General features: G+C 40.5%; 1 protein-coding gene across 2 annotated transcripts in view; it reads left to right on the forward strand.

The window, feature by feature from the left end:
- The window catches only part of RAB3C (RAB3C, member RAS oncogene family), a 295,041-nt gene that overhangs the window by 26,004 nt on the left and 241,311 nt on the right, over positions 1-27,726 (forward strand). For both annotated transcript variants that reach the window (XM_040262564.1, XM_040262563.1), the window contains exon 2: positions 947-1,174. In XM_040262564.1, the coding sequence (XP_040118498.1) occupies positions 947-1,174 (228 nt within the window). The remainder of the gene's footprint in view (positions 1-946; positions 1,175-27,726) is intronic.

Raw genomic sequence — 27,726 nt, forward strand, 5'->3', positions numbered from 1 at the left:
TGATTCAGGCTGGATAGTACTTTTTTTTCCATTTCGTAGAAGAGAGGAAACTGAGGTACACTGATTTAAAATAAAAAAACCTCAATATTCCAGAGCCAGTAAGTGGTGGAACCAAGGTTTGAACCCAGGTAGAGTTCTTCGTGAAGGCACCTGCAATGAATCTTTCCCACATTGTCTTTAGAGCATATGTGCACATTTGCTTAGTTCTCTTTGGGAACTGGGCTGGCAGGTGTTAAGAATATGAGCCCTGGCACCACACTGGTTGATTTGAATCCTCCCTCTACTACTTACAAAGTGTGTGAAATTGAGCCAATTACTTAGTATCTCTGAGCCTCAACTGTCTCCTTTTAATACGTAAATAATAAAGGCACCCACTTATAGGGTTGTGATGAGGGTTAACAGTTCCTGGCACATTGTTTGAACCATATGTATTTGTCATTATCATTATTTTTTATTTGAAATAGATTGATCACGTATGTAAGGATGGTGATTTAAAGTGATATCAATCGATGAAATACAGATAGGCTTTGGGTATGCTTCCCTAGAAAATAAGAGAGACCCTAATAATTCAGATAACTCAGGAAAAAGCACCCTGCTGTTCAGCCACTTTGGTGTTGCTGTCACTGGAATTACAAAGTTCCAGAATCTGCATGCCCTCATATCTTCGCTTTTCATGTTACATCTCCTTTGGTGTCTTTGATTCGTTCTGAATGCTGAGCAGTGACAAACACTAACACAGCTGGAAAGAGCCGTAAGATTTGCTTTTCTGTCTTTCAGCAGGGAATTATTGCCATGGATACCAGCATCAGAGGAAGGCTGGGGAGCTCTCTCAACTTCTCTCCTAAGTGGTCTGACATCTGTTTCTGGCAAGGCCAATAATGAATGTGCTGCTAGCTTCATAGCAAATGGAAGACTCATCCACACCTCTTTTGTTTTTTCCCCACAGATGGCCTCTGCCCAAGATGCCAGGTATGGCCAGAAAGACTCCTCTGATCAGAACTTTGACTACATGTTCAAACTGCTCATCATTGGCAATAGCAGCGTGGGGAAGACATCTTTTCTCTTCCGTTACGCGGATGACTCCTTTACATCTGCGTTCGTCAGCACAGTTGGGATCGATTTCAAAGTCAAAACTGTATTCAAAAATGAAAAGAGAATTAAGCTTCAGATTTGGGTAAGTGACTTTGAACCGACAGCATCCTTCAGCCTAGGACATTGACCGTGTGTGTGTGTGTGAGGCAAACGCTTTCTGCCTTGTTCTGATCCCACGGGGGTCCGTCAGCCTCTGTTGCTAGGTTCTTTGCCACAGCACATTCTGGTTCAAAGGCCAAGAGAGTGATGCCTCTCTAAGGTGTGGAGACTGAATTAGACCTTGTTGTCATTTGATGCTTCTCAAGACTCTTCAGAAGAAAGAAAATCCAAATGTCTGTCTGTTGTGGTAAGGAACACTCAGTAGAAAGTCTGCTTCTGTCTTGTACGGTCTGTGTGACCTGGAGCAAGTCTCTGAGTCCTTCTCTGACACTTTTCTAATTGACAAAATAGGCAAACTGAAACTAGCCTTTTCAGGTCACAGGAAGTAGCCTGCCTTGGTCATTTTAAAGCATATTATAGAGAAAGCTTAGGTTTATTCCCTTCATAATGCCCTAGCTAAATTTTGTAAAGTGTCTATTTAATCTCCTCAGACTAAGAGTTATGTTTACTACACAGTCCAACACAGCAAGACACATGAAATAAAGTATTTATTTTAAACAGGTTTTTTCCCTAAGGAGAAGGTTCTTCAATAAGTTTTGAGACTGTGTACCTGGCTTTCTGCCTCTTCCTCACCCCCTGTAGAAGATCAGAGATTCCTTAACTAAATGGTTGTGATAACTGAGGAGAATAGCAAGTGATAAACAGAAGAAAAAGTACATATGGGTAGCAGGTTTGAAATAAATAAGAGAAGTAACAAAAAAAATTGACTATACCAATAGAGAGTTATATAGTATTTTTTGTACATCATGTAATGTATGGGCACCATGGTAGAATGCTTTTATAGTGAGTTTTGGTCCCCTTTCTCTGTTCTTTTGTACATCTGCCACTCAGATGGATTTGAGCTATAAATGGATGTTTCCCAAGAATTTAGCTTTCTGTCTTCTTCTGAGACAATTCCAACACCTACTAACATTTGTTGCTGGTGCCAGGGTTGATTTGTAGGACTGATGATAAGCTTGCCTCCTCAAATATGGAAAGCTGAAAGAAAGACAAATCTTGGCGTAAAACGCTTACATTTTTTTTTTAAAGGAAAGATCCCTTAAGATATCTGTATATAATAAATATAACAGATGTCCTTTCATATCTTAAAGCTCTTAGGAATAAAATTCAAAGATGCAGGTATACATATAGGTAGATATCCTCTTAGGCAGCTTACAGTAGATTATTAGATTTTACTTATTCTCATTTTGGAGTTTTCAAAGTCTAATTAGAACTCAGAAAAGAACTTGGGAAAATAGACCCAGTTCCCATTGCTGCTCTACTGGTTCCCAAAGATATTTTTGTTGGGTGGATCCCTCTTTAGAAGCATGCAGCCCTGCATATGGAGACAGAAAGAGCTGTGCTTATTGCTTCACATTCTCTTCCTTTTGAGCTTTAAGCAACTGATTATTATACGGAGATAACTTTCAGATCCAGGCCTAAGAAAGGTCTCTTTGTTTTCATGGACTTTGGTGAATTGAAAATTAATTTGGTAACTATACATCTCTTACCTTTGTGACCATGTTCTTTCTGCTAATACGGAAGAACTGTTATTTCTCTGGCTGACAGCTCCTGCCATTAATCTTAGGAATGTTTAAAGGTGGTTGTTGTGATTGTTTAGGTAAAACACCAACATTGTGTATAAGTGCAATCCTATAATTTCTAGCAGTTTCTCAATTTAGGTTCTTGAAAGAATTGCTCTGTAGAGATGTAAAGTCATCTGTCCTTAATATAAAACAGATATACTTCAAATAATATACATTTTTGAGAATTATAATCTCATACTTACAAAAATATTTCAAAACCCTCAGTGATAGTACCAGGCCAGAGTTCACTCGTGTACACTGAAGTTCGGTTGCATCTGTTCAGGTCTTCTGCATGAAAGGTGCTCTTTTCTGAGCCTTGCAAAGCCCAATTTGGCTCTCTGAACTGCTTCTACTCTGATACCTCCTCGTGCTTCTCAGTTACCATTAACTTCACTAAAAAGCCCCTGACATATAAATCTGTTCAAATTTGTCTCTACTCATCCATAATCCAGCTTCCCCAGTGGCTCAGCAGTAAAGAATCTGCCTGCAATGCAGGAGACATAGGAAACGCAGGTTCGATCACTGGGTCGGGAAGATCCCCTGGAGAAGGGCATGGCAACCTACTCCAGTATTCTTGCCTGAAGAATCCCCATGGACAGAGAGGCTTGGTGGGCTACACTTCAGGGCATTACAGAGTCAGATACGACTGAAGCAACTTCCATGCACACATGCATCCATAATCTACCATTTACCCAAAACCTCTAATTCTCTTCATAGCCCAGTCCAGCCTGGGACCTCATTCTCCATTCTGTGGACACCCACACTCCCTTCAGGGATAAGCCACCCAGGAACCCTTCACCCAGCTCTCTCCTCAGTCACAATGGTAGTCTGATGGCCACTATTTTCTTTGTGATCAAAACAATCTTATTTCTTCTTCTTAGGGACATTGGGAACTCTTAACGTGCCCATGATTCTGGGGGTGTGAAAATAGATTTGACAGTATGTTATTCCAACTGGTCTACTAGATTGTGAACCACTCAAAAGCAAAAATTTTGGCTCATTGAACCTATAGTATAGTTGGGAAAAGAAATGAATACTCATGGAGTAATTGTATGTCTATAAGCAAATATCAAGCTGTGTAAATATTATATGCAGCTAGCATTTATTGAACATATACCTATGCCTTATATCTAATTCCCACAACAACCAAACTCTTTATTATTACTCCTATTTTATACAAGAAACCTAAAGGTTTTTGTTATTGTTCACTTGCTAAGTCATGTCTGACAAATTAAATAGCTTGTCCAAGATCATAGATGTCAAGGGGTTGATTCCAGGCTAGGTCTATCAAATTCTAATACTTTGGTTTGTTCCCCTTCACCATGTTGCCCTAATTAAGACATGTTCTCATGAACAGGTGATAGAATCTTAGACAGTGTATCCTGGGATGCTGAAGAACATGTTTTTGAATGAGTTTGACCATCTCAATGACTTCAGTCATGCAGAGGAAGAAAGGATAAAGAGTAATAGGCTAGCTTGCTTAAATCTAAACATTCCTATAGTAATTCTAGGGGTTCTTGCTTTGTTATAACTATAGTGGGAAATAATTAGTTGTGTACAGTTTTTTTTTATACTTTATTTATTTGTGACTGTATCTGGCATTGATGGTGTGCCATTTTATATTGCTGGTAGAAGGCAATGGCACCCCACTCCAGTACTCTTGCCTGGAAAATCCCATTGACGGAGGAGCCTGGAAGCCTGCAGTCCATGGGGTCGCTGAGGGTCAGACATGACTGAGCGACTTCACTTTCACGCATTGGAGAAGGAAATGGCAACCCACTCCAGTGTTTTTGCCTGGAGAATCCAAGGGATGGGGGAGCCTGGTGGGCTGCCATCTATGGGGTCGCACAGAGTCGGACACGACTGAAGCGACTTAGGAGCAGCAGTAGTCAAACGTGAACTGTTTTCCCCAGCTAATAGTATTTTTATGCACTTGTATTAATGTGTAACAAATTCATTAGTGAGTGAGTTAGTTAGTTCAGTCATTCAGTTGTGTCTGACTCTTTGCTACCCCATGAATCGCAGCACGCCAGGCCTCCCCGTCCATCACCAACTGCCAGAGTTCACCCAAACTCATGTCCATCAAGTTGGTGATGCCATCCAGCCATCTCATCCTCTGTTGTCCCCTTCTCCTCCTGCCCCCAATCCCTCCCAGCCTCAGGGTCTTTTCCAATGAGTCAACTCTTCACATGAAGTGGCCAAAGTATTGGAGTTTCAGCCTCAGCATCAGTCCTTCCAATGGACACCCAGGACTGGTCTCCTTTAGGATGGACTGGTTGGATCTCCTTGCAGTCCAAGGGACTCACAAGATTCATTAAGGTGTCCACAACTATCTTAGCCTGTACTATGTATAATCTGTTTCTACTTGCAACATTTCTGGAACCAAATGGGGGAGTTTTCCAAATCAAGGAATTCTTCATTTCTATGCAGATACTAACGAGATGTCCTGTAATTTAATACAACGTTGACACTAATTACCCAGAGTTAGCACAGATCCCACAAGTAAAGGAATCAGTTCCACAAACCTTATCTCTTCTCCTCCCATCCCCCACTTCGGGCACCCATCACAAATCTGGGCCCCTGTGCTTTTGACCTACAGGATATAAATTGACAGGTCCACAACCCCACCCCTCATGGTTGATAAGTTGCTAGAACAGCTCACAGAATTCAGGAAAAGTTTACTTACTGTTACCAATTTATTATAAAGGACACAGCTCAGGAACAACCAGATAGAAGAGAAGCATAGGGCAAATTTTTGTGGGGGGCAGGGTGCAGCATCCTGCAGTCTCTGGTGTGTCACCCTCCCAGCATCCTAATACATGCACCGACACCAAAGCTCTCTAAACCTCATCCTTTGGGATTTTTATGGAGCTCCCTTTACATAGGCATGACGGATGCAATCCTTGGTCATTGGTGATTAATTCAGTCTTCAGCCTGTCTCCCCTCCCAGAGGTCAGGGATGGGGCTGAAAGTTTCAACTTTTTGATCACATAGTTTGTTCTTCTGACAGTCAGCCCCTATTCTTTTTATTTTTTATTTTATTTTATATTGGAATATAACTGATTTACAATGTTGTAATAAGCCCCCATTTTGAAGCTATGTAGGTGTAAACCAGGAGTCACCTCATTAGCATGAACTCTTGGGTGGCAGGAAGGGGCTTATTATGAATAATAAAAGATGCTCCTTTCACTCCCATCAGTTAGAAAATTCTAAGGATTATGGAAGCTCTGTGTCAGGAACCAGGAGGAAGACCAAATATGTGTTTCTTATTCTATCACACTATCATAGCCTATTATATATTTCAAAGAAAGAGAAGCAAAATTGTTTCATAGCGATAAAAATCATCACAGATTAGTCCAGTTCATTATTATCTACCAAGAAAAGCTGTAGATATTCATGTAACTCTGATCACTGTATTTTAAACTGTCCACAAATAGAACTGTTTCCAGGTTAGGAAATGAAGATATAAGGAGAGGTGAAGTGATTTGACTTCACCTTACAGATAGTGCCAGAGCAGAGTCTAAAATCCAGGTCTTCTTCTAGCTAAGCCAATCTGGTTGCTACTTCACACTCAAAGTAAGTATCACAATTGTGATACATCTCACACCTGGTTTCCAGTGTTGCCATTAGGCAAAGGAATGTCAAACTTGAGGCTAGAGTATTTCCGCAATGTCAGCAGGAGAGAACCTGGGTGGTAAGACTGCCCAGTTTTTTATTTGTTGCTGTTCAGTCACTAAGTTGTGTCCAACTCTTTGTGACCCCACGGATGCAGCATGCCAGGCTTCTCTCTCCTCCATTATCTCCTGGAGTTTGCTCAGACTCATGTCCATAGAGCCAGCGATGTATTCCAACCATTTCATCCTCTGTCGCCCCCTTTTCCTCCTCCCTTCAATCTTTCCCAGCATCAGGGTCTTTTCCAATGAGTTGGCTCTTCACATCAGGTGGCAAAGTATTGGAGCTTCAGCTTCAACATCAGTCATTCCAATGAATATTCAGCATTGATTTCTTTTAGGATTGAGTGGTTTGATCTCCTTGCTGTTTAGTGGACTCTCAAGAGTCTTCTCCAGCATCACAGTTCGAAAGCATCAGTTCTTTGATGCTCAGCCTTCTTTGTGGTCCAACTCTCACATCCATCTATATGTGACTACTGAAAAAACCATAGCATTGACTATACGGACCTTTGTTGGCAAAGTGAAGTCTCTGCTTTTTAATATATTGTGTAGGTCAGTCATAGCTTTTCTTCCAAGAAGCAAGAGTCTTTTAATTTCATGAGTAGGTTTTTTGCATGTGCAGTGGGGTTGGGGGGTGGGGGGGATTCTGAAACCACAGACTGGATTATTGGATTTGTAATGATCCACATTTAAAGAACACATTTTAACAGCTACTAGAAACACTGACATTTCTTTCTGGATGTGTTACACCTCCTGTTTGTGGAAGTTGATTACTGCCTTGGAATAAACTTGTTTAGAGACATACCATGGTTCATTTGTACTAGGTTACATTCCATTAGTATCCTTACAAATCCCTCTGTCCTTCACTATATGAACATTTCTTATTGCATTTTTATTTATTATCATTTCTGTGATTCTCAAGTTACAATTTTTCAAAATTTTTGAGACTTCAAGTATTAGAGCTGGTTCTTTTATTTTGTGTGTCTATTTAATTCTATGAAGAATATATTGGAGAACAATTGTGTATCGGTTTTTTTCTTTAAATATAGTAAAATATTTCACAGCTGGAGTCTATAATATTTTGCTTTTTATTTTTAAGTAGTTTAGCTTCAGGAAAGGCTTTGTAGAGTGGATTTCCTCCCAGTGAGAAGATTGAAAAATAGTACAACACCCATTATTAAGAATATCTTAGTATTGTATTTATTTTCAGTGTCTGTATTACTAGTGTATGAACTTCGAAGTCTATAGCAATCTAAAAAATAAAGAATACTGATAATTCCTGAAACTAGACTATGTAGAGAACTGAGTTTAAATTTGTGGCCCCCCTAAATAAAAGGCAAGTTCCTTTACTGAAAGAAAGCACTTTTCCTTTTTAAGTTAGGCCTGCATTGTTCAAGTCCAGAAATTTTTTACTTGATTCTCACAAGTGAAAGACTTGACTTGAAAAATTGGAGGAAGTAGCTTTAAAGTGGGCAGAGGTCAGGTAGACAAAGGGGAGAGCTGTTTCCTTTTTGCATTCTCTTTTTCCTACCCTCAACCTCACCACTCCTTATCCTTTCTGTCCCTCTTTCCCCATTCCCCATCTTCTTCCCTCCTTCATTTCGGAGCTCTGGCCAGCCTGAGTTAGTAAGAAAGTCATCCTCCTGGTGATTGGAGGCCTGCCCCATGCAGATGTACCTGTTGTGCCCTGGACAAGGGCACCAACCAGGGGTCAAGTGTGACTGTGCTCCAGCCAGAGTGCCACGTGCTGAGCTGTGCTCAGCTCCAGGAAGGGGTGCCTTTTCCTTTTCACAAAAATGGAATCTGCTCATCAAACATATGCTGCTGGTCCATATGCAACAAAAGGGAATTCTGATTTCCACCAGCAACCATATATGTAGGTGGTGTCTCTATCAAAATCTAATGTAGGAGATGTATGAGTAAACTGAGAAGATATAAACCCTGCTTCCCCAGCTCAGTCCTGGAGGAAGATGGTATTTTAAAAGACAGGTTTTATTGTTATTTAGATGTGTTGAGGCCCACAGATCAGGAAACAACTGCCATTGAAATAGTAGTTTGTTATGCTCCAAGATTTTAAGAGAAGGACACATGGGCATGGGGAGAAAGGCCCTTGGGAGCAAGGGGGAGTCCCTGAGTGGGTCAGGAGGCAGAAAGGGGAATGTGATGACAGCCTCTATTGTGGTTTATGTATAAGGCATGTAAGCAGGCTGCGGACTGGCTAGTTTGAATTCCTGCAACAGGCTCTGGGGCTTAGTGGCTTTCCTAAGTCACCAGATACCTGTTTGGCTCTGGAGTGATTAGGCCAGGGGTATAGTAGCCCAGTGTGAGAACCCAAGACTGGGGTGTTTGCCCTGTGAGCTCTGTATTGATGGTATGCATTGAAAAGTGAGTTCCAGTGAGTTGTTTACTATCTCTCAGAGTTAACTAACTGAGCAGGGCAGTCCCTCCAGGATTCACAAGCCCCAGCTGTCAAAGCATCTGAATACAGAAAAGAAAGTGAAAGTGAAAGTTGCTCAGTCCTGTCTGACTCTTTGTGGCCCCATGGACTGTATTCTGTAGGCCAGAATACTGGAATGAGTAGCCTTTACCTTCTCCAGGGGATCATCCCAACCCAGGGATTGAACCCAGGGTTTGATTTTGCAGGTGGATTCTTTACCAGCTGAGCCACAAGGGAAGTAAAAGACATGCTTAATACAGCAGGCAGGTTCTTAGAGCCCCAGGGGTGGCTTATGTCATTAATTCCACTCTGACAAATGCTTATGGTTTCACCCATTCTCACTACAGACTCAGTGCATTTTTGGTTCTCAATATTTAGAGACTTCAAGTGTTGCGGTCAGGAAAACATCTTTAAGATTTTCCTGAAAATTTGATAAGAGCATCACTTTAATGAACCCAGTGTTGATCCACAAAGTAAGCACTTTATGTGCATTTTAGAATGTATTTTTTGCCAAACCCCATGAAGGAATGTGGTTATTCCTATTAGCCCCGTTGAATAGATGAAGAAAATAGAGGGGAAAAAATGGAAACAATGACAGATTTTATTTCTTGGGGCTCCAAAATCATTGCAGACAGTGACTACAGCCATGAAATTAAAAGATGCTTTCTCCTTGGAAGAAGAGCTATGACAAATCTAGACAACATATTAAAAAGCAGAGACATTACTTTGCCGATAAAGGTCTGTCTAGTCAAAGCTATGGTTTTTCCAGTAATTTTGTATGGATGTGAGAGTTGGACCATAATAAAGGCTGAGTGCCAAATAATTGATGTTGAGAGTCCCTTGAACAGCAAGGAGATAAAACTAGTCAATCCTAAAGGAAATCAACCCTGAATATAAAGGACTGATGCTGAAGCCAAAGCCTTAATATTTTGGCCATATGATGCGATGAGCAGACTCGTTGGAAAAGATCCTGATGCTGGGAAAGATTGAGGGCAGGAGAAGAAGATGATAGAGGTTGAGATGGTTGGATGGCATCACTGACTCAATGGACATGAGTTTGAGGAAACTCTGGGAGTCGGTGAAGAACTGGGAAGCCCGGCATGCTGCAGTCCATGGGGTTGCAAAGAGTTGGACATGACTTAGCCACTGAACTGACCTGATGGAACTGAGAATGTTCCAAATGGATCTGAGAGTGTGTTTCTGCTGCTTTTGGACTGAATGCTCTATTAATATCAATTAAGTCCATCTGACTTAATATTTATAGAGCTTTAGATCAATCTGATCTAATGCTCTGTCAATAACAGATAAGTCCATCGAATTTCTTAATGATTCTCTGTCTTGATGGCTTGTCCGCTGATGTAAGTGGAGTGTTAGAATCCCCCACATTGTTACTGCCAATTTTTCTTTTCTAGACTATTAGTATTTGCCATATGTATTAGGCTGCTCTTATGTTGGGTGCATACATATTTACAGTTGTTGTATCTTCCTTGATTGATCCCTTGATCATTATGTAGTGTCCTTCTTGTCTCTTTTAACAACCTTTATTTTAAAGCCTGTTTTGTCTGATATGAGTGTCACTTCTTCAGCTTTCTTTTGATTTCCATTTGCATGGAATACCTTTTCATCCTCATACTTTCAATCTAAATGCATCCCTAGATCTGAAGTGGGTCTCTTATAAACAGCATGTGTTAATGTATGGATCTTATTTTTGTATTCATTTTAGCCAGTCTGTGTCTTTTGGTTGGGGCATTTAATCCATTTACCTTTAAGGTAATTAATGATATGTATATTCTTATTGCTATTTTGGATGTGTTTTGTAGGTCTTTTTTCTTCCCTTCCTCTTTTGCTCTCAAGTGAGTAGATGACTAGATTGCTTTGCTTTTTTTGTGTCTATTATAGACTTTCAGTTTGTGGTAACCAGGAAGATTTGATATAGCAGACTGTATCTGTATAAGATTGTTTTAAATTACTGGTCTTTTAATTTCCAAAGCATTTACTACAGTCTGCATTTGTACTCTGGTCTTCTTATGATCATTGGTTTTGGTATCATATTTCTGTGTTGATGATTTCCTAACTTTACTGTATATTTGCCTTTACTGGCCAGCCTTCCCCTTTGTAATTTTTTTGTTTTCTACTTGTGTCTTTTTCTTTTCTGCCTAGAGAAGTTCCTTTAGCATTTTTTGTAAAGCTGTTTTGGTAGTGCTGAAACCTCTTAGCTTTTGTTTGTCTGTATAGCTTTTGATTTCTCCATCAAGTCTGAATGGGAGCCTTGCTAGGTAGAGTATCCTTCATTGTAGGTTTTTCCCTTTCATCACTTTATATATATCATGCCACTTCCTTCTGACCTGTAGAGTTTTTGCTGAAAAATTAACTGATCACCTTATGGGGATTTGTTGTTTTTTTCCCTTGTTGCTTTTAATATTTTCTCTTTGTTTTTATCTTTTCACCATTTGATTAATACGTGTCTCAGCATGTTCCTCCTTGGGTTTATCCTACATGGGACTCTCTGAACATCCTGGACTTGAGTGAACATTTCCTTTCCCATGTGAGGGAAGTTTTTGCACGATTATCTTTTCAAATATTTTATCAAGCCCATTCTTTTCTTCTTTTGCAACCCCTATTGAGAATGTTTGCATGTTTAATGTTGTCCCAGAGGTCTCTTAAACTGTCCTTATTTCTTTACATTCTTTTTCCTTTATTCTGTTCTGTGTCATTGAGTTTTACCTTTCTGTCTTCCAGCTTACTTCCCCCTGCCCTTTTGCTTCATTTACTCTGTTGATTCCTTCTAGTATGCTTTTCATTTCAGTCATTGTTCATCTGTTCATTCTCTATATCATCTAGCTCTTCTCTAATATAATTTTGTTTATGTATTTATTTTTGGCTGTGCTGGATCTTTATTCTTGTGTGGGCCTTTCCCTAGTTGTGGAGACCAGGGCTACTCCTCATTGTAGTGCTGCTGCTGCTAAGTCGCTTCAGTCGTGTCCCACTCTGTGTGACCCCATAGACAGCAGCCCACCAGGCTCCACGGTCCCTGGGATTCTCTAGGCAAGAACGCTGGAGTGTATGAAAGTGTATGAAAGTGAAAAGTGAAAGTGAAGTCACTCAGTCATGTCCAACTCTTAGCGACCCCATGAACTACAGCCTACCAGGCTCCTCCGTCCATGGGGTTTTCCAGGTGAGAGTACTGGAGTGGGGTGCCATTGCCTTCTCCTCATTGTAGTGCATAGGCTTCTTGTTGCGGTGGCTTCTCTTGTTGTGGAGCATGGACTCTAAAGCGTGTGGACTCCTGCAATTGCCCTCACATGGGCTTATTGGTTGCAGCTCCCAGCTCTAGAGCACAGGCTCAATAGTTGTGGCACATGGGCTTAGTATCTCTGCGGCACGTAAGACCAGAGATCGAACTTGTGTTCTGCACTGTCAGGCGGATTCTTTACCACTGAGCCACTAGGAAAACCCCTCATCTAGCTCTTTGTTAAATTTTTCTTGTATCTTCTTGGTCTCTGTCTCCTCTCTTTTTCCAGGATCATGGATCATCTTTACTATCTTTATACTAAATACTTTACTGGGTATATTGCTTGTCTCCACTTCACTTAGTTGTTATTTTGGGTTTTTATCTTGTTCCTTCATCTGGAACACATTTCTCTGTTGTCTCATTTTGTCTAACTTTCTGCACTTGTGGTCTCCTTCCACAGACTGCAGAATCGTAGCTCCTCTTGCTTCTTGTGTCTGACTCTTGATCCTGGTGGGTGAAGTTGATCCTGCCCACTGCTGTGTGGAACTGGGTCTTTTCTCTCTGGTGGGCAGAGCTGTTGCAGGAAAGGGGACCCCTTCCAGGGCCCAAAACTGGGCTCTTATCTAACACTCAGAAAAGAATTGTCAGAGGAGACACGGCTGACAAAGCAAGAGATTTTATTGGGAAAGGGCACCCGGGTGGAAAGCAGTAGGGGAAGGGAACCCAGGAGAACTGCTCTGCCCGTGGCTCGCAGTCTCGGGTTTTATGGTGATGGGATTAGTTTCTGGGTGGTCTTTGGCCAATCATTCTAATTCAGAGTCTCTCCTGGTGGCGCACGCGTTGCTCAGCCAAGATGGATGCTAGCGAGAGGGATTCTGGGAAGTGGATGGACACCTGCTGTCTCCTTTTGACCTTTCCTGAACTCTTCCGGTTGGTGGTGGCTTATTAGTTCCGTATTCCTTATCAGGATCTCCTATCATAAAACAACTCATGCAGATAGTTACTATGGTGCCTGGCCAGGGTGGGCGGTTTCAATCAGTGTGCTTCCCCTAACAGATGTCAAGAAGTGTGTTTAGTTGTGCTCAGGAAGGTTTTAGGCAGCTTGTCTGCTTATGAGTAGGGCTTTGTTCCTTCCTTGTTGGTTATTTGCCCTGGAGGGTCCTGGCACTGGTGCTTACAGGCTGTTGGGTAGTGCCAGGTGTTTGTGTCAAAACGGCAGCCTCCAGTATGCCAGCGAGTACTCTGAGGTACCTCCACCACCAGTGTTCTTGTCCCTGTAGTGAGTCACACCTGCACCTGCCTCCCCAGCAAGCCCTCCAAGACCTACAGGTCAGTCTGGCCCAGGATCCTATGAAATCACTGCTCTGTTTCTGGGTTCCAGTGCACACGATACTTCGTGTGCACGCTCCAGGCGTGAAGTTTCTGTTTCACCCAGTCCTTTGGGGTTCATGTGATCAATCCTGATTGGCCTGCACAGCCAGATCCTCTGGGGGCTATTCCTTCTGGTGCCATGCCCTCCTCCCCCAGGCTGAAGAGCCAGTGTGGGGCTCAGAACTCTCACTTCTATGGGAGAAACTGTGTGATTAACTGTTTTCCAGTTTGTAGGTCACCCATCTAGTGGGTATGGGATTTGATTTTATTGTGCTCCTTTTTTCATCCTGTTTTGGCTGCTTCTTTTCTTTTGGGTGGAGAGTATTTCTTCTGGTAGGTTTCAGTCTTTTTTGTTGACACAGTTCAGCAAGCAGTTAGTCCTGATCTTGGTGGTTTTGTGAGAGGAGGTGAGCTCAAGTCCTTCTACTTCACCATCTTCTCTCCAACTCCCTCTAATCCTACATATATTAATCTCTAGCATGCACCTTTTCCACAATAAGTAATTGCTCTATATCTTTCTATATTCCCTTCTTACCTGTTCCAAGAAATTATTTATAGTTAGAGAAAGGAATCAGTTATTTATTTGAAACTTACTATCTTCCAGCATGAGCAGGTTGTGCTTTATCTGTTTTGTGTTTAAAACACATAGGTCTGCATAGTAGGAGGGACTGGAACACATTCCATTCACTTCTCACACATTTCTGGAATGCCTGTGTCCACTGCTGGGGAGTATGCATAAAAAGTAGAGTATTTGGAAGGAAGCATCTGAGTTAATGGAACAAATACCTGCAGGAAAAGAATTCTGACTACAGTCTTTACATTTGATGCTCACCTAGCCTACTCACCCTGACCATTGATTTCAGGATGGTGTTCAACCCTCTAATCTGTGGCTAAGAAACCAACATTTTTTCCCCGGGTGAATTCCTTAAGAGAACTGCAGAAGCCAGTGACAGCTGCCAAGACCATTCCTGGTGCTGTCATTTGTATGCTCTTTCCCCCCTGTCACGTTTCTTCTAACTTAGCATCTGCTTTTCCTGGGATATTGAGAAAGGCAAGATTTAGTTTCACCCCTGAGAAGAAGCTGATACTGTGTGTGAAATGTCAAGATGCATGAAAACATTCACTCTTTCAGACAGCCAGAAGCAGTGACTCCCCCATCCTGCTGTCTTCTCAGCATTGACAAAATACAAAGGATGGTACAGACTTTGTTCCTGGCCTAGCAGAGCTTACCACCCATGTAGGAAGACGGGACAACAAATATGGAAGAAAAGATCACCCCATGGATCACTAAGTGTGCCACCAAGGGGCAGGGAGTTTGTGGTTCAAATACTGACCCTGCTCTCACTAGCTATGTGACCTCAAGCACTAACTTCCCTGTGCCAACATTTACTTGTTTGTGAAATGAGAGAAAATTATCCCTATCTCTTAGTTGCTAATATTTGCTATAATAAATACTTATACCCAGTTCAATACTAGGTACAAAACTGACAATAAATGTTAGTTTTCTTTTGTATAGTATACCAACCTTCAGACTTTTGTACCCAGTCTAGTAATTTAATCAAACCAAATATGTGTTGGATGCCTACTGTGTGCCAAGCACTGTGCTTGTTGGTGGGGGCACAGTAGTGAAGGATACACAGAGTTGGCCATTAGGAGGCAACCATCTGATGAGATGGTAGATGGAAGAAGAGAATTCATCTGCTGTGATAAATTCTCAGGAGGCAGGGGCACAGGACTGCCAGGAAAGATGCCTGACTTGGTCTTGAGGACTCTGGGAAGGCTTCCTGAGAACATCTATATATCTAAGCTAAGAACTGACAAATGAAAAGCAATTTTTTCATTCATTAATTCACTCGATTGACATTTATGGAGTTTTTACTATGTGCCAGACACAGTGAAGGAATTTGAGGTTGAAAGTAAAATTAAAAAGTTATAGATTATGATAGTGCTATGGAGGAATAATCAGAACAATCTGATAAATGCAAAACAGTATCAGAAGAAGGATGGAATATTTGTTGTTCTTAGCTTCAGTTCACAGATAGGGAAACTGAAGCAGGAGAGTGGATGACTTGCCCAAGGTCACATAGCTAACGAGTGGTTAGCAGATCTGAGTGTGTTGCTTACAATCTCTTTGCTTAAATCTCTTTAATAAAATATTTATGAAGTTCTTAGCATAGTGCCAACACATAGCATGTCATTTTTCTTTCTCTGTCTCCTGCATTTTACCCATGTTGACCTTACCTACCTACCTAACTCCACACTTTCTAGAACTGTGTTGCTGCTAAGTCGCTTCAGTCGTGTCCAACTCTGTGCGACCCCATAGACGGCAGCCCACCAGGCTCTGCCGTCTCTGGGACTCTCCAGGCAAGAACACTGGAGTGAGTTGCCATTTCCTTCTCCAATGCATGAAAGTGAAAAGCGAAAGTGAAGTCGCTCAGTCTGTGTCCGACTCTTAGCGACCCCATGGACTGCAGCCTACCAGGCTCCTCCATCCATGGGATTTTCCAGGCAAGAGTACTGGAGGGGGGTGCCATTGCCTTCTCCATGAACTTTGTGGGTGTGGGGGGCCATAAATCACCATTTCTAATGTAGGCAGATATTTATATGAAGAGCTTTATTTTGGTATCTTGACATGGTAATGAAATATACAGGCACACTGAAAAGATGAAACGTCTTCTGGACACCTGGGTTCCTCTCTGTAGCCACTGGTAAATGTCAGTCTTCCCAAGTGTAGTCAGCGGTGTTGTTGAGATGTTTCTTGGTGTTTTGGAGCCATCTGTGCATTTAAACTGAGCCATCAACTGTACAGGAAAGCCAAACCCACAAGCCTGTTTATTAAATGCTCATAAAATTGATGTCCTGCCCTGTAATGAAACAATTGTAAATCATTAGATCCATGGAGAGCTGTTATTAAAATACTGGGATATAATTTCCTTAGGAAATAATACCGGTGATACCGGCAGCCTCTGATCTAAGATGCAGACTGTGTCTGTGTCACCAAGTCACTCATTTTTCCTGTTGATTTGTTTCAATGATACTAAACTGACCAGTTGTTCTAGTATTATATAAACACAGCTTAAATCTGAGTACAAATGAAGCATTTAATTGCTTTGCATTTTTTCTCAAGATTTAAGAGAAAAGTGCAGCATTTCCCCAGCTAGATAGTTATTTTCAGCGTTACGAATTTTTTTCCTCCTGCTTTTGCTCTAAAAACATGAATTTTGCTAGTCTTGAGCATAGCCACTATGACAACTCAACCAGCAAGATAAAAGAAATAGCAAGTGTGAGCATCAGCTGACAGAAATGACTTTACTCAACCCATTGATGGATACAGAGAAGTGAAAGGCAAGGTTTCCACATTCAAGAAGTCTCCAGTCTTTGAAAACAACTAAATCCTAGAACGTCTGTAAAGTATCAGGTGCAAAGCCATGGAGTATAAACTAAAAGTAAAAGGGAGACATAAAATTTTTTAAAATTGAAGGAGTGAAAGTATCAACAGGGTTTGAGAGAGAAATGCACTGGATGATTTAGGAGATTTAAAAGATTTTTACAAAGGTATGTACAGAGTTTGGGGAAGCTAGAAGGGGGAGGTGTAGACTCAGAATTATTGCCACCCTTGGAGTGAAGGGAATGGGGACCAGGAGAGAGCTGTAACTGTAGCTCTAGGAGTGGGTGGAGGAGGGGCTGTGTTCTTCTAAAAGACCAAGGCTTCTGCCTGTCAATGACTCTGCAGAGAAGGGGCCAAGGAAAGAAATGTCCAGATGTCTCAGTCCTGTTGACCCCTGACCTTTCACCTGTACCGCTTATTGGCTTAGCCTACCATCAGGGGATCTCTGTTTTAGCGATTCATAGAAATCAGCTCCCTGGACCACGGAGCAGGATGGAATTGGGTAAAGAGAGGATCTGGAAAGGCAAAGGCATATATCCTGCACAATGAAGAAGGTAGTGTTTTATATTTTCTATATAAAACCTTTCAGTTATCAAACAAAAAGGCAGACAGCCCAAATCAACATTTTAGAGAACCTGAATCATAGATATTATATGGCATGTGCTTCTTATATTCATACCCATGAGAATTTGAATGATATGGAACATTTCACAACTTTTGTTTTGCCTTGACTGACCAGATGGTCCTCCCTAACTGTATCAATGGGCAGTTTCTAAATAATTCTATCAAACACTCAAGATACTGCTGATGAGTTAGCACTATGAGTACATATATGGCCATCAAGGTCTGCTTCTTTAAAAGATAAATTAATTTTCACTCAAATATGAGGGAATGTCTGCATAGAAAATAAAAATACCAGTGAAACTTTTATCTAATCTCTGAAAAGATGAGGGGAAAATATGGCAGTTCTCTGTCCATTTGTATTTATTTATTATGCTGACCTAAATGAAGAGGTAAACTGATGCAAACTCTGTTGTTCAAAAGTGAGTTTATGAAGGAATAACAGAGGAATTACACTTTGGGACATGTAAACTCTAGCACGTCACAGCCTCCTTTGAGGCGCTGGGTGGGTTTCTTTATGGGTAGGGAAGGTCAAGATGGAGGGGTTCAGTTAGAGCCTGTTGAAATAAAAACCAAATGAAGATCAACTTTGAAAATTCCCCTAGCAGTCAAAATGAATCCAGTCATACAGTCAAAAGTCAATTCAGCTTATTTTGTGAGACCAACCCATATCTTGTTCATGTGTCTGGAAACTATGAACAAAACTTTCCAGGGTTGATATGTGGCAGCCCTTAACCAATTCATTATCATTTAAGAAAATTTCAATATTATCATTTATCAGAAATCAGCCTCTCAGTCCTTAAGTTTTGTTTTCCTGAGGACACATGCATAAAATTTTTCATTTTATACCTTTTGGTTTTATTTTAGATTGAAAATTTTCATTTTTCACAATTATTAATATTATTTAGGTCTTGGAAGGCCAAATGTCTGGAAATCAGTGATGGGGGGTTTATGTGGTATAACCCCACTAGGCTGGATGGTGTGGAGTGAACAGCCAGATAACCTGGTAGTCGCCCTGTTTTAGTCAAACAAGCCCAGGAAGGCTTTGTCTTAAATGACCAGATGTTTATGAGTGATCACTCTGTACTGTATGAAGCACTAGACTCTGGAGGTGAGGGGGCCAAGAGTTTTTAAGCTTCCTGTTTCTGATGACTTATAGGATAATGGCACAGAAACAAGCGTGGAAGTAAATGAAGAACAACTAAATGAGAAAAGCAAAGGCTCTTTATGCTAAACTTGATATAGCTAAGGAGCCAGCCACTATTAACTTGTATTCTGGCAGAGACTGAAAGGCTGAAAGAGGAGTGGGAAAGCCTTCCAGGAGAGAAAAAGGAAGGCATCAGGTGATGTCCTGAGTGAAAGTTCTTGGCAGGGGGAGTTGTAGGTGGGATAACTAGAAAGGGAACAGCTTCTTTCTGATTGGTTAGGCATGCATAGTTAGCTTTTTCTGATTGGCCCTAAGTTGGAAGTGGGGACAAAATTTAGAAGAAGCTTTCAGTTATTAATAAGTCCTGACTCTTTTGAATCAGTTGTTTACAAAACTTTGTATTTATTAATAGCTTCTTGGATCATCACTAGAGATAGCAATCTAGTTTCCTGCAAGTTTAATAGCAGGCTGGCATCCTGGGTTGTTTATTGGAGATAAGTGGGGTGGTTTTCTGGCAGGTTGCTACAGGTTGTGGGTCATAGTTTTATTTTTATATATGGTCTGCCCATTGTCCATTTCTATACTCAGTCTCTCAAGTAGACCAATCATCAGGCTAGCTTTAATAAGAGGAGCAAGAGAGCATGGGGAGAAATAATGAGCTTTGGTGTCCGATGATTTGATTAGGCAAATTATTTACTCTCTTATGTCTTGCTTTCATTTTCTATAAAATAAGGATAAAAATATTTGCGTTATAGGGTAGTTTTGAAGAATAATGTAGTATGTATAATGTGTCTTATATAGTGTTCTCTTAATTTGAGGGCCCATTTGTATCGTTGAAAATTATTGAAGACCCCAAAGAACTTGTGTATATGTGGGTTTTATCTATTGATAATTTACTATACCAGAAGTGAAAGCTGAAAAAATTTACTAATTTATTTAAAATAACAATAATAAACACATTGCATGCAAAAATAAATTATATACTTTTGATGAAAAGAACTACATTTTGAAAAACAAAAAAATAGTGAGAAGAGTAATATTGTTTTGTATTTCTGCAAATCTCTTTAATGTCTGACTTCATAGAGGACAGCTGGATTCTCATATCTGCTTCCTCATTCACTCTTTTGCTATATCACATGTCATGTAACCTGTTACCTCTAGAAACCTCCACTGAACACTTATGAAACAAAGAATGAAAAATACATATAATATTTTAGTATTATTTTAAAGTAATTTTTAACTCAGAGATCTTCTGAAGGGACTTGGGTGCCCCCAGGCCATAATTTGAGTACAGCTGCTTTAGTTCTGAAATAAATTATTAATATCATTCAAAAACTATGGCATTGTTGACACATATTTTAAAGGGCACACCTTTATAGAGAGGTACTGGGCTTCCCAGGTGGTGCTAGTGATAAAGAACCCACCTGCCAATGCAGGAGACATAAAAGATGAGGGTTTGAACCCTGGGTCAGGAAGATCCCCTGGAGGAGGGCATGGCAACCCACTCCAGTATTCTTGTCTGGAGAATCGCCATGGACAGAGGAGCCTGGTGGGCTACAGTCCATAGGGTTGCAAAGAAATTGGACACAACTAATGCAACTTAGCCCATGGCACTGCCTTCTACTCCCATTTGCTGTTAGATAAAATAAAGAGATCTTCTTTTGCAGAAGACAAGTTTGAAGCTCAAAGCAAAGAGTACAAGCCTTTGCAGACAGAGGCTGAACTAGAAGGAAGTTATTTTTCAGTAATATCTGAATGAGAGAAGGAGTAAATGAAAGCACAAACCTACGTCTTTCATACCTAGCTATTATGGCAATATCAAGAGCAAAATACTGGAAAGTAAGTCCCACTCAAATCAAACTCACTGGAGTAAAGAACATCCCCCCCATTCTGGAAAGGGAGGCAGGTGACAAGTGTGGCAAATTCTCTCCCAACTCTTACTTAATTTACTAACTGTACTACTAAATAGAGAGGCCATTTTTCTGAGAGGCATAATTCACAGAAGGAGCATTGCTGGTGAAAGAAGCCTCCTGGATTTTGGAATCCTAATCTTTTCAAAGTTATCAGAGGCTAAATATTAATTTACACTAAATTATGCATAACTGATAGACTCATCTGAAATATCCTAAGGATATTAACTTATTAACCAAAGAAACTTACAGCAGTGGGTGTCACTCTAGGGCTACCTTCCCTGGCCTCCTCTACTTGTACCACCTGTTGACCCAAACTCTTAAGGTACATCATTACCCTTACATCATTGCCCTTATAGGGTAGTTGAGGAAAATAATGTGCAGATATAAATCATTTCATTTTATTTTAGTCAGTAGATCCATCCTCCTCTTTTAAGAAGTGACTTCTTTTTCCCTTCAGATTTTGCAAAGCAATTAACCTCTGGGTCAAAATTAGCTCAGATTTCATCTCTACTCTTTAATTCTCCACAAATTTGTAGTCAGTTGGAAACAAGAAAGTGAAAATTGAAAGTGTTTTTCTATTTTGCTCTATGGCATGCTTCTGTGAATGTTGTAGCAAAGTCTGTAGGTCTGGTTCTGAGAGTAAAATTCTAAATTAAGTTTTGTAGTAACATATTAATAGATGTCAAGGGCTGAAACTGGATGGAAGAACCAAGGTCTCTTACTCAGGGACTGGTGAAAATCAAGACCTTCTTATACATTTTTGCCTAGCATTATTGATAGTACCTACTCAGTTCAGTTCAGTTCAGTTCAGTTCAGTCACTCAGTCATGTCCAACTCTTTGCGACCCCGTGAATTGCAGCATGCCAGGCCTCCCTGTCTATCACCAACTCCCGGATTTCACCCAAACTCATGTCCATTGAGTCGGTGATGCCATCCAGCCATCTCATCCTCTGTCATCCCCCTCTCCTCCTGCCCCTAATCCCTCCCAGCATCAGAGTCTTTTCCAATGAGTCAGCTCTTTGCATGAGGTGGCCAAAGTATTGGAGTTTCAGCTTTAGCATCAGTCCTTCCAAAGAACACCTAGGACTGATCTCCTTTAGAATGGACTGGTTGGATCTCCTTGCAGTCCAAGGGATTCTCAAGAGTCTTCTCCAACACCACAGTTCAAAAGCATCAATTCTTCAGCACTCAGCTTTCTTCACAGTCCAACTCTGACATCCATACATGACCATTGGAGAAACTATAGCCTTGACTAGATGGACCTTTGTTGGCAAAGTAATGTCTCTTCTTTGACAACATAAAGGCTTCTATAGTTGAGAGGCTCTCAAATTTGCAGATGGGTTAATCTCAGAATATTATAGAAAAACACATATGAAAGTAAGCACAGAAGGCTGTATAAAGCAGGGGCCTGGTGTTTTTGAGCACCATTATTACCCAGAGGAGTGTCTAGTCAATGATTGTAGCCCAGGAACCATGGTCTCTCCAGAGACATAGTCCTCAAAGGCTTACCCTTGTCAGAATTCTTTGGAGAAATTTTTGAAAATGTAGGTTCTGAGCCCACTGAATCAGAATCACTCTGAGAGAGAGCCAGGGAATCTGGATTTCTAACAAGCTTCTCAGATGAGTATGATGCAATAAAGTTTGATAACTGCTTCTGTAAGGAACAGATTCCACTCAAGTGGCCTAACTCCTGTCACATTGTGTCTGCTCATGCAGAATTGGAGGTAGGTCTGTGTTAGTCTGCTGAGATCAAGGATAGATCCAGGGAGGGGTAAACTTAGATACTCAGGTCAGATCTTCTGATTTCTGGAGCAGAACAGCCTTAGGTTGACTCAGATGTGGCTTTCTGCTGGAGGCCTATCCTTTGGAGTGGCTAGAAACAGGGATGCTGGTGCCTGGAAGGATATCATCAAAGCTTCAGGGTCTCCAATATACTCTCCCTGACAATGGGTTTACCTGCTTCTTCATCCTCTTTTCTTTCCCTGTCTGCCTGTCATCTTTTCTACAGTTCAAGATTAAATATAGTCCTACTCCCCACTGGTTGCTAACTTTACTCCTTATTCCTTTCTTTCCCTGCTATTTGATGCATCCTTAGAGACCGAGGGTTACACGTACTCTTTCTCTATTCTCCATTAGCCCATTTTTTTGGTTTGTTTTATTCTGTGTTTCTGAATATACTGTGCATTAAAATGGGAAGGTTCCCATTGAGATCCCATTCTCTTGATCTCAAAGAGAGGTTTGTTTCCTCAAACTCTATCATTTGCCGCAGTGATTGTTAAATATTTTTTAGGATATAGAGTCATTTGCTAAAGGCTGAAGTGTGCAGAATCCTAGAGACTGGAGGAAACTGACCTGTTTTAAGCAAGTGGAGCACCCAGAGTCCATTTCTTCAACTTCCTAACCCCTTACTGAGATGAAGGCAGGGAAAATGAAACCTGAAAAACCACTACTCCATGTATCTTTTAGAGTGGGAGTCTGGGGAAGACAAAGATACATCCCTCACTGACTCTGGCAATGAGGTATGCCCCTGGGATGTGGCAGCTGTTACGAAAAGAGTCCAGGGGCTCTGTAAACTAGGTGATGGGAAGGAAAGTGGAAGAGAAAGCGTTGGCATAGGCCATCTCACCCCCAGGGGGTTCTGCCAGGACCCTAATCTTTTCATCTGTGTATTTGAGTGATGAAGACTCAGCAGTGCAAGGGAAACAATTTGGTGGATACTTTTTCCATGTAGAAATGTGGAACAAGTCAAGATAAGAGCAAGAGATAAAACTTGCCATTAAAAGTCATATTAGTAACTGATACTTACCCGAACAGTCTGTCATTTAGTTTGTTTTACTTTCTTTTCCTAAATTATGAGCTTCTGTGGGCATAATAGACCATGCATTATTCAACTCAAGAGTCTCAGCACCCGTGATGGCTAGCACACGGGAGACATCACACATGTTGAGTACATGAATGAGTGTGGTTATGTCTATCAGAGTCCTGATCATGCTCATTTACTCTATGGATATTTGATTGTCCAGTCTCTTTGGTTGTACTCCTAATTTTATCCACCTATTTCCAGTTCTCATAATCATCACCATTCTTCCCTCCATTGTTTCAGTATTACACAGAGAAAGCAGATCTGCTACAAGAGCCTCTGCTTCTCAGGAGCCAGGGCAGCAGTCTGGTTAAGGGAACAGGCCCCAATGGCAAACTGTCCTGAGTCATGGCTTCCTAGCCTCTCTCAGTCCCAGTTACTGCATCTGTAAAATGGGCACAATTAGGATATCTATCTCATAATATGCTTATCAATAATAAGAAATGTGTACTGTATCACTTAACATAGCACCTTATAGATAGTAACTCAGTAAAGGTTAGTTCTTATCACTCTTCATTACTTGGACCCAGTAAAAAGGTCAACATCCAGTCTCAGAAAGGTGTGCATTGTCATTCTGAGACTTTCCCCTGTTGATATAAGATAAAGAAGTGAGACTGCCCCACTGTTACCTCTGAGGAACGTGTCTCTCTGACCCCTTGAGGAGCACTGCACATTCTCTAAGATGCCAGGGCACCCACAAATTGCATGAACCCCAGGTCTCACAAAACTTGGGTTTACCCATTTTTAGGCTTCCTTCCCATGGCAGTGGGTAGAAACTCGAGCTTCATAACAATATATTAGAGGTTGCTGATCGTCACTGCAGACAGAAAAGTCATTTAAGACCAAGACTTGTAGCTAAACTGAAGTATCAGGGATAAAGATAGGAAAGGACAGCATTTATACAAAAGAGCAACACATTTTGGTAAAAGTACATTGATGAATTCAGTTCTATTTGGGTGCCCACAGTAAGGGGGGCAGTTTATATGAGTGCTCTGAGAGGTGACAAGGAAATTTGTTGTCTCTATGTTTATGAGTTGAAGGGAGGAGCCATCTGAGCCATCTGTCCTGGAGACATAACCCTGGAATACTGGTATGTGTGTGAAGGTGATCAATTTTTCTCTAGTTTTCCTAAGGACAGAGGAGGAAGTGTGGTATGAAAATGACCAGACGACCAGCTTATGGTCAAACGCATAAGAAAGAATATCTTGTTTGTCAAACATGGGATCAGTTATATGGGGTGCTTGCAATCCGTCCTTAACAGAAGCTTTCCAAATGAATACTTCTTAATCTAGGTGCAACAGTTCAAGGAAAGCCTTTTAAAGGCTGCTCCTGCCTCCAAGAAAATACTTAAAAAAAAAAAAGCTATATCATCTAGCATGCAAAATAGATCTCTGTGTTTGATGGGGATGGTGTCTAGAGAATTGGCTATTTTCTTAGCCAGGCACTGAATTGTCATCCTAGGAATCAAAATCAGACTAATTGCATCTGAACCTGTCATCCTCCATATCTTGACAGGTACTGTCAGGACCAGGGTTTGCACATCCTCAGATTCTCCCTGACTTCCTCCCCGAGCCCCTGAGGCTGCACTCTAGAACATACTGTAACTCTTCTTTTCCTAACACAGAAAGGCAAATGAAATAACTCTTCTGTTACAGTTTAGAAGATGGATGGCCACAACAGCTGAGCTACCAGGGGACTTGGGAGCATGCACGTCACTAGATGGTGGACAGCTCATGGGGTTTGGTAATGGAAATAACAGGAAATCATAGGAGAGGACATGTGTTACATTTGTGTTAACATGTTATTTAATTCTGGTTATCTAATTTATAGTTCATTTGGAGAATAGATTAAAATAAGACATTGGGAGTCTCTGAGTATATGGAAAAGAAAATGTAAAAAAGAAAAAGTGGAGAATATAGCATTATATTAATTAATCTGTTAGACTTGTTGCTCCTGTAACTCTCAAACCTGCAGACTTGGGACAGCTGAAATAATTACTTGTTATTTTGGCTCTACCCCTACTTTGAGACCAGTCCTTCTTGGATGAAGGGAATATATAAAATCCAAACATACCCATTTACCTGCTTAGTTTCAAATAAATCATCTACCTGGTCTTCCTGGCATCCTGATTTCCTAGAAACAAAAAATTTCTGGATTCTTTTATCCTCCATTTCAGTTCTCTTATAGATGGTTCCTACCTAGATCTCCTTCCTTAATACCATAATCCTTTTAGAAACCACACTCCTGCCTGTATATAGTTTGATTTCTGCGCAGGTGAACTTTTAACCATCACTTCGCTCTTGCACTCGTGTCCCTTTCTTTTCTTTTGCCTCACCTTATTGATCTGTCTGCACTCATGTTCTTCAGTTTTATGAGTTGACTCCCCATGTTCCTGTCCACAGTTTGGACTCCACATTCAGAAAATGCTTCCTTCAGCCTATTTTCAATTAAGATTGTTTTGTCAGTCACTTCTACTGAGGCAAGATCAAATAAAGAGGGAAAAAATGTGCCAGACCAGGATGAGAAATTATTCCCCTACAAGTGGTGAATCTAATCTTCAGTGTCCTCTCCTTTGCAAGTCCCAGGGGAACATTGTTGCCATTAGAATATAAAAAAGGCATATGAGAATTTCAGCCTTGGCCAGAAGATACTGAAGGACAGGGAAGTCTGGTGTGCTGCAGTCCATGGGGTCACAAAGAGTTGAATATGACTCAGTGGCCAAACATTTTCAATATATCAACATATTGTACATGCTTTTCTTAATTTTGTGCCTTTGTGTAACTTTTGTTGTTTAATACACAATCTTAAAATGTTTGAAAAATTAATAAGGGGCATATGGAAATCATAAATCTGATAAAAAAGAAATTTTGGGTTAGGGTTAGGTTACATCAGGTTACTTTTCTTTGTCAAATTTACAATTATTGGGAAGTACCCATGGAAGAGACTTGGACAAGTGGAGAAAGTGTTATTTAATTTTTCTTGTTCCAAAGAATTTTTTTTTCCATTTTTACTTTCTAGCTTGAATAGATTTAAAACTTTCGCTTCTAGTTCCCCACTTTTTTTTTTAATTAATTAATTTTTATTGAAGGATAATTGCTTTACAAAATTTTGCTGTTTTCTTTCAAACCTCAACATGAAACAATGTTTTCTTGTATATAGAAGTATCATATTTGGAAAACCAAAACATTTAATGATCTTTTAAAAGTCTTTCTGATTTTTATGACTCAACCAGGAAAGCAAACAAAACCAATTAAAATATCCAAGCTACCTTCTGTAATTCTGTATCTGCTTTTCTGTCTCTTCATTTGTACTTCTCTCTTCCTCTTTCTTTTTTCTCTTGCTGTCACTCTCTCTCTAAATGACTAGACAATTAATTGTCTTTTTATATTATGGTGCTAGAATTATAAAAAATCTAAGCTCTCTCTCCCTGATGCCTCCAAATTCTTTCTGGAATTTTCCTATAAAAGGATTTAACTAAAGAAAAATAGATTTAGAGTAACTTTAAATTTTGGATATACTATTAATATATTTCTTTAGAAGATAAAAATTTCTAAAAGGAAGGAAGACAGAAAAAGTAGTTGGAGTCACCCACACAAGGCTTAGTCATAATTAATTTTAACACTGAAATTAGATTTTTGAAAATTAGTCTTGATTAGTATTTTAAAGCCAAAGATGGAGAGGCTCTATACAGTCTGCAAAAACAAGACCGGGAGCGGACTGTGGCTCAGATCACGAGCTCCTTATTGCCAAATTCAGACTTAAATTGAAGAAAGTGGGGAAAGCCGCTAGACCATTCAGGTATGACCTAAATCAAATCCCTTATGACTATACAGTGGAAGTGAGAAATAGATTTAAGGGACTAGATCTGATAGACAGAGTGTCTGATAAACTGTGGATGGAGGTTTGTGACATTGTACAGGAGACAGGGATCAAGACCATACCCAAGAAAAAAAAAAAATGCAGAAAAGCAAAATGGCTATCTGAGGAGGCCTTACAAATAGCTGTGAAAAGAAAAGTGAAAAGCAAAGGAGAAAAGGAAAGATATTCCCATTTGAATGCAGAGTTCCAAAGAATAGCTTGGAGAGATAAGAAAGCCTTCCTCAACGATCAATGCAAAGAAATAGAGGAAAACAACAGAATGGGAAAGACTAGAGATCTCTTCAAGAAAATTAGAGATACCAAGGGAACATTTCATGCAAAGATGGGCTCAATAAAGGACAGAAATGGTCTGGACCTAACTGTATGTATAGGTGGAGTGTAAAAATCCCCT

The sequence above is a fragment of the Oryx dammah genome, unplaced genomic scaffold, assembly GCF_014754425.2.
Source record: "Oryx dammah isolate SB20612 unplaced genomic scaffold, SCBI_Odam_1.1 HiC_scaffold_20, whole genome shotgun sequence".
In the NCBI taxonomy this organism is placed as follows: domain Eukaryota; kingdom Metazoa; phylum Chordata; class Mammalia; order Artiodactyla; family Bovidae; genus Oryx; species Oryx dammah.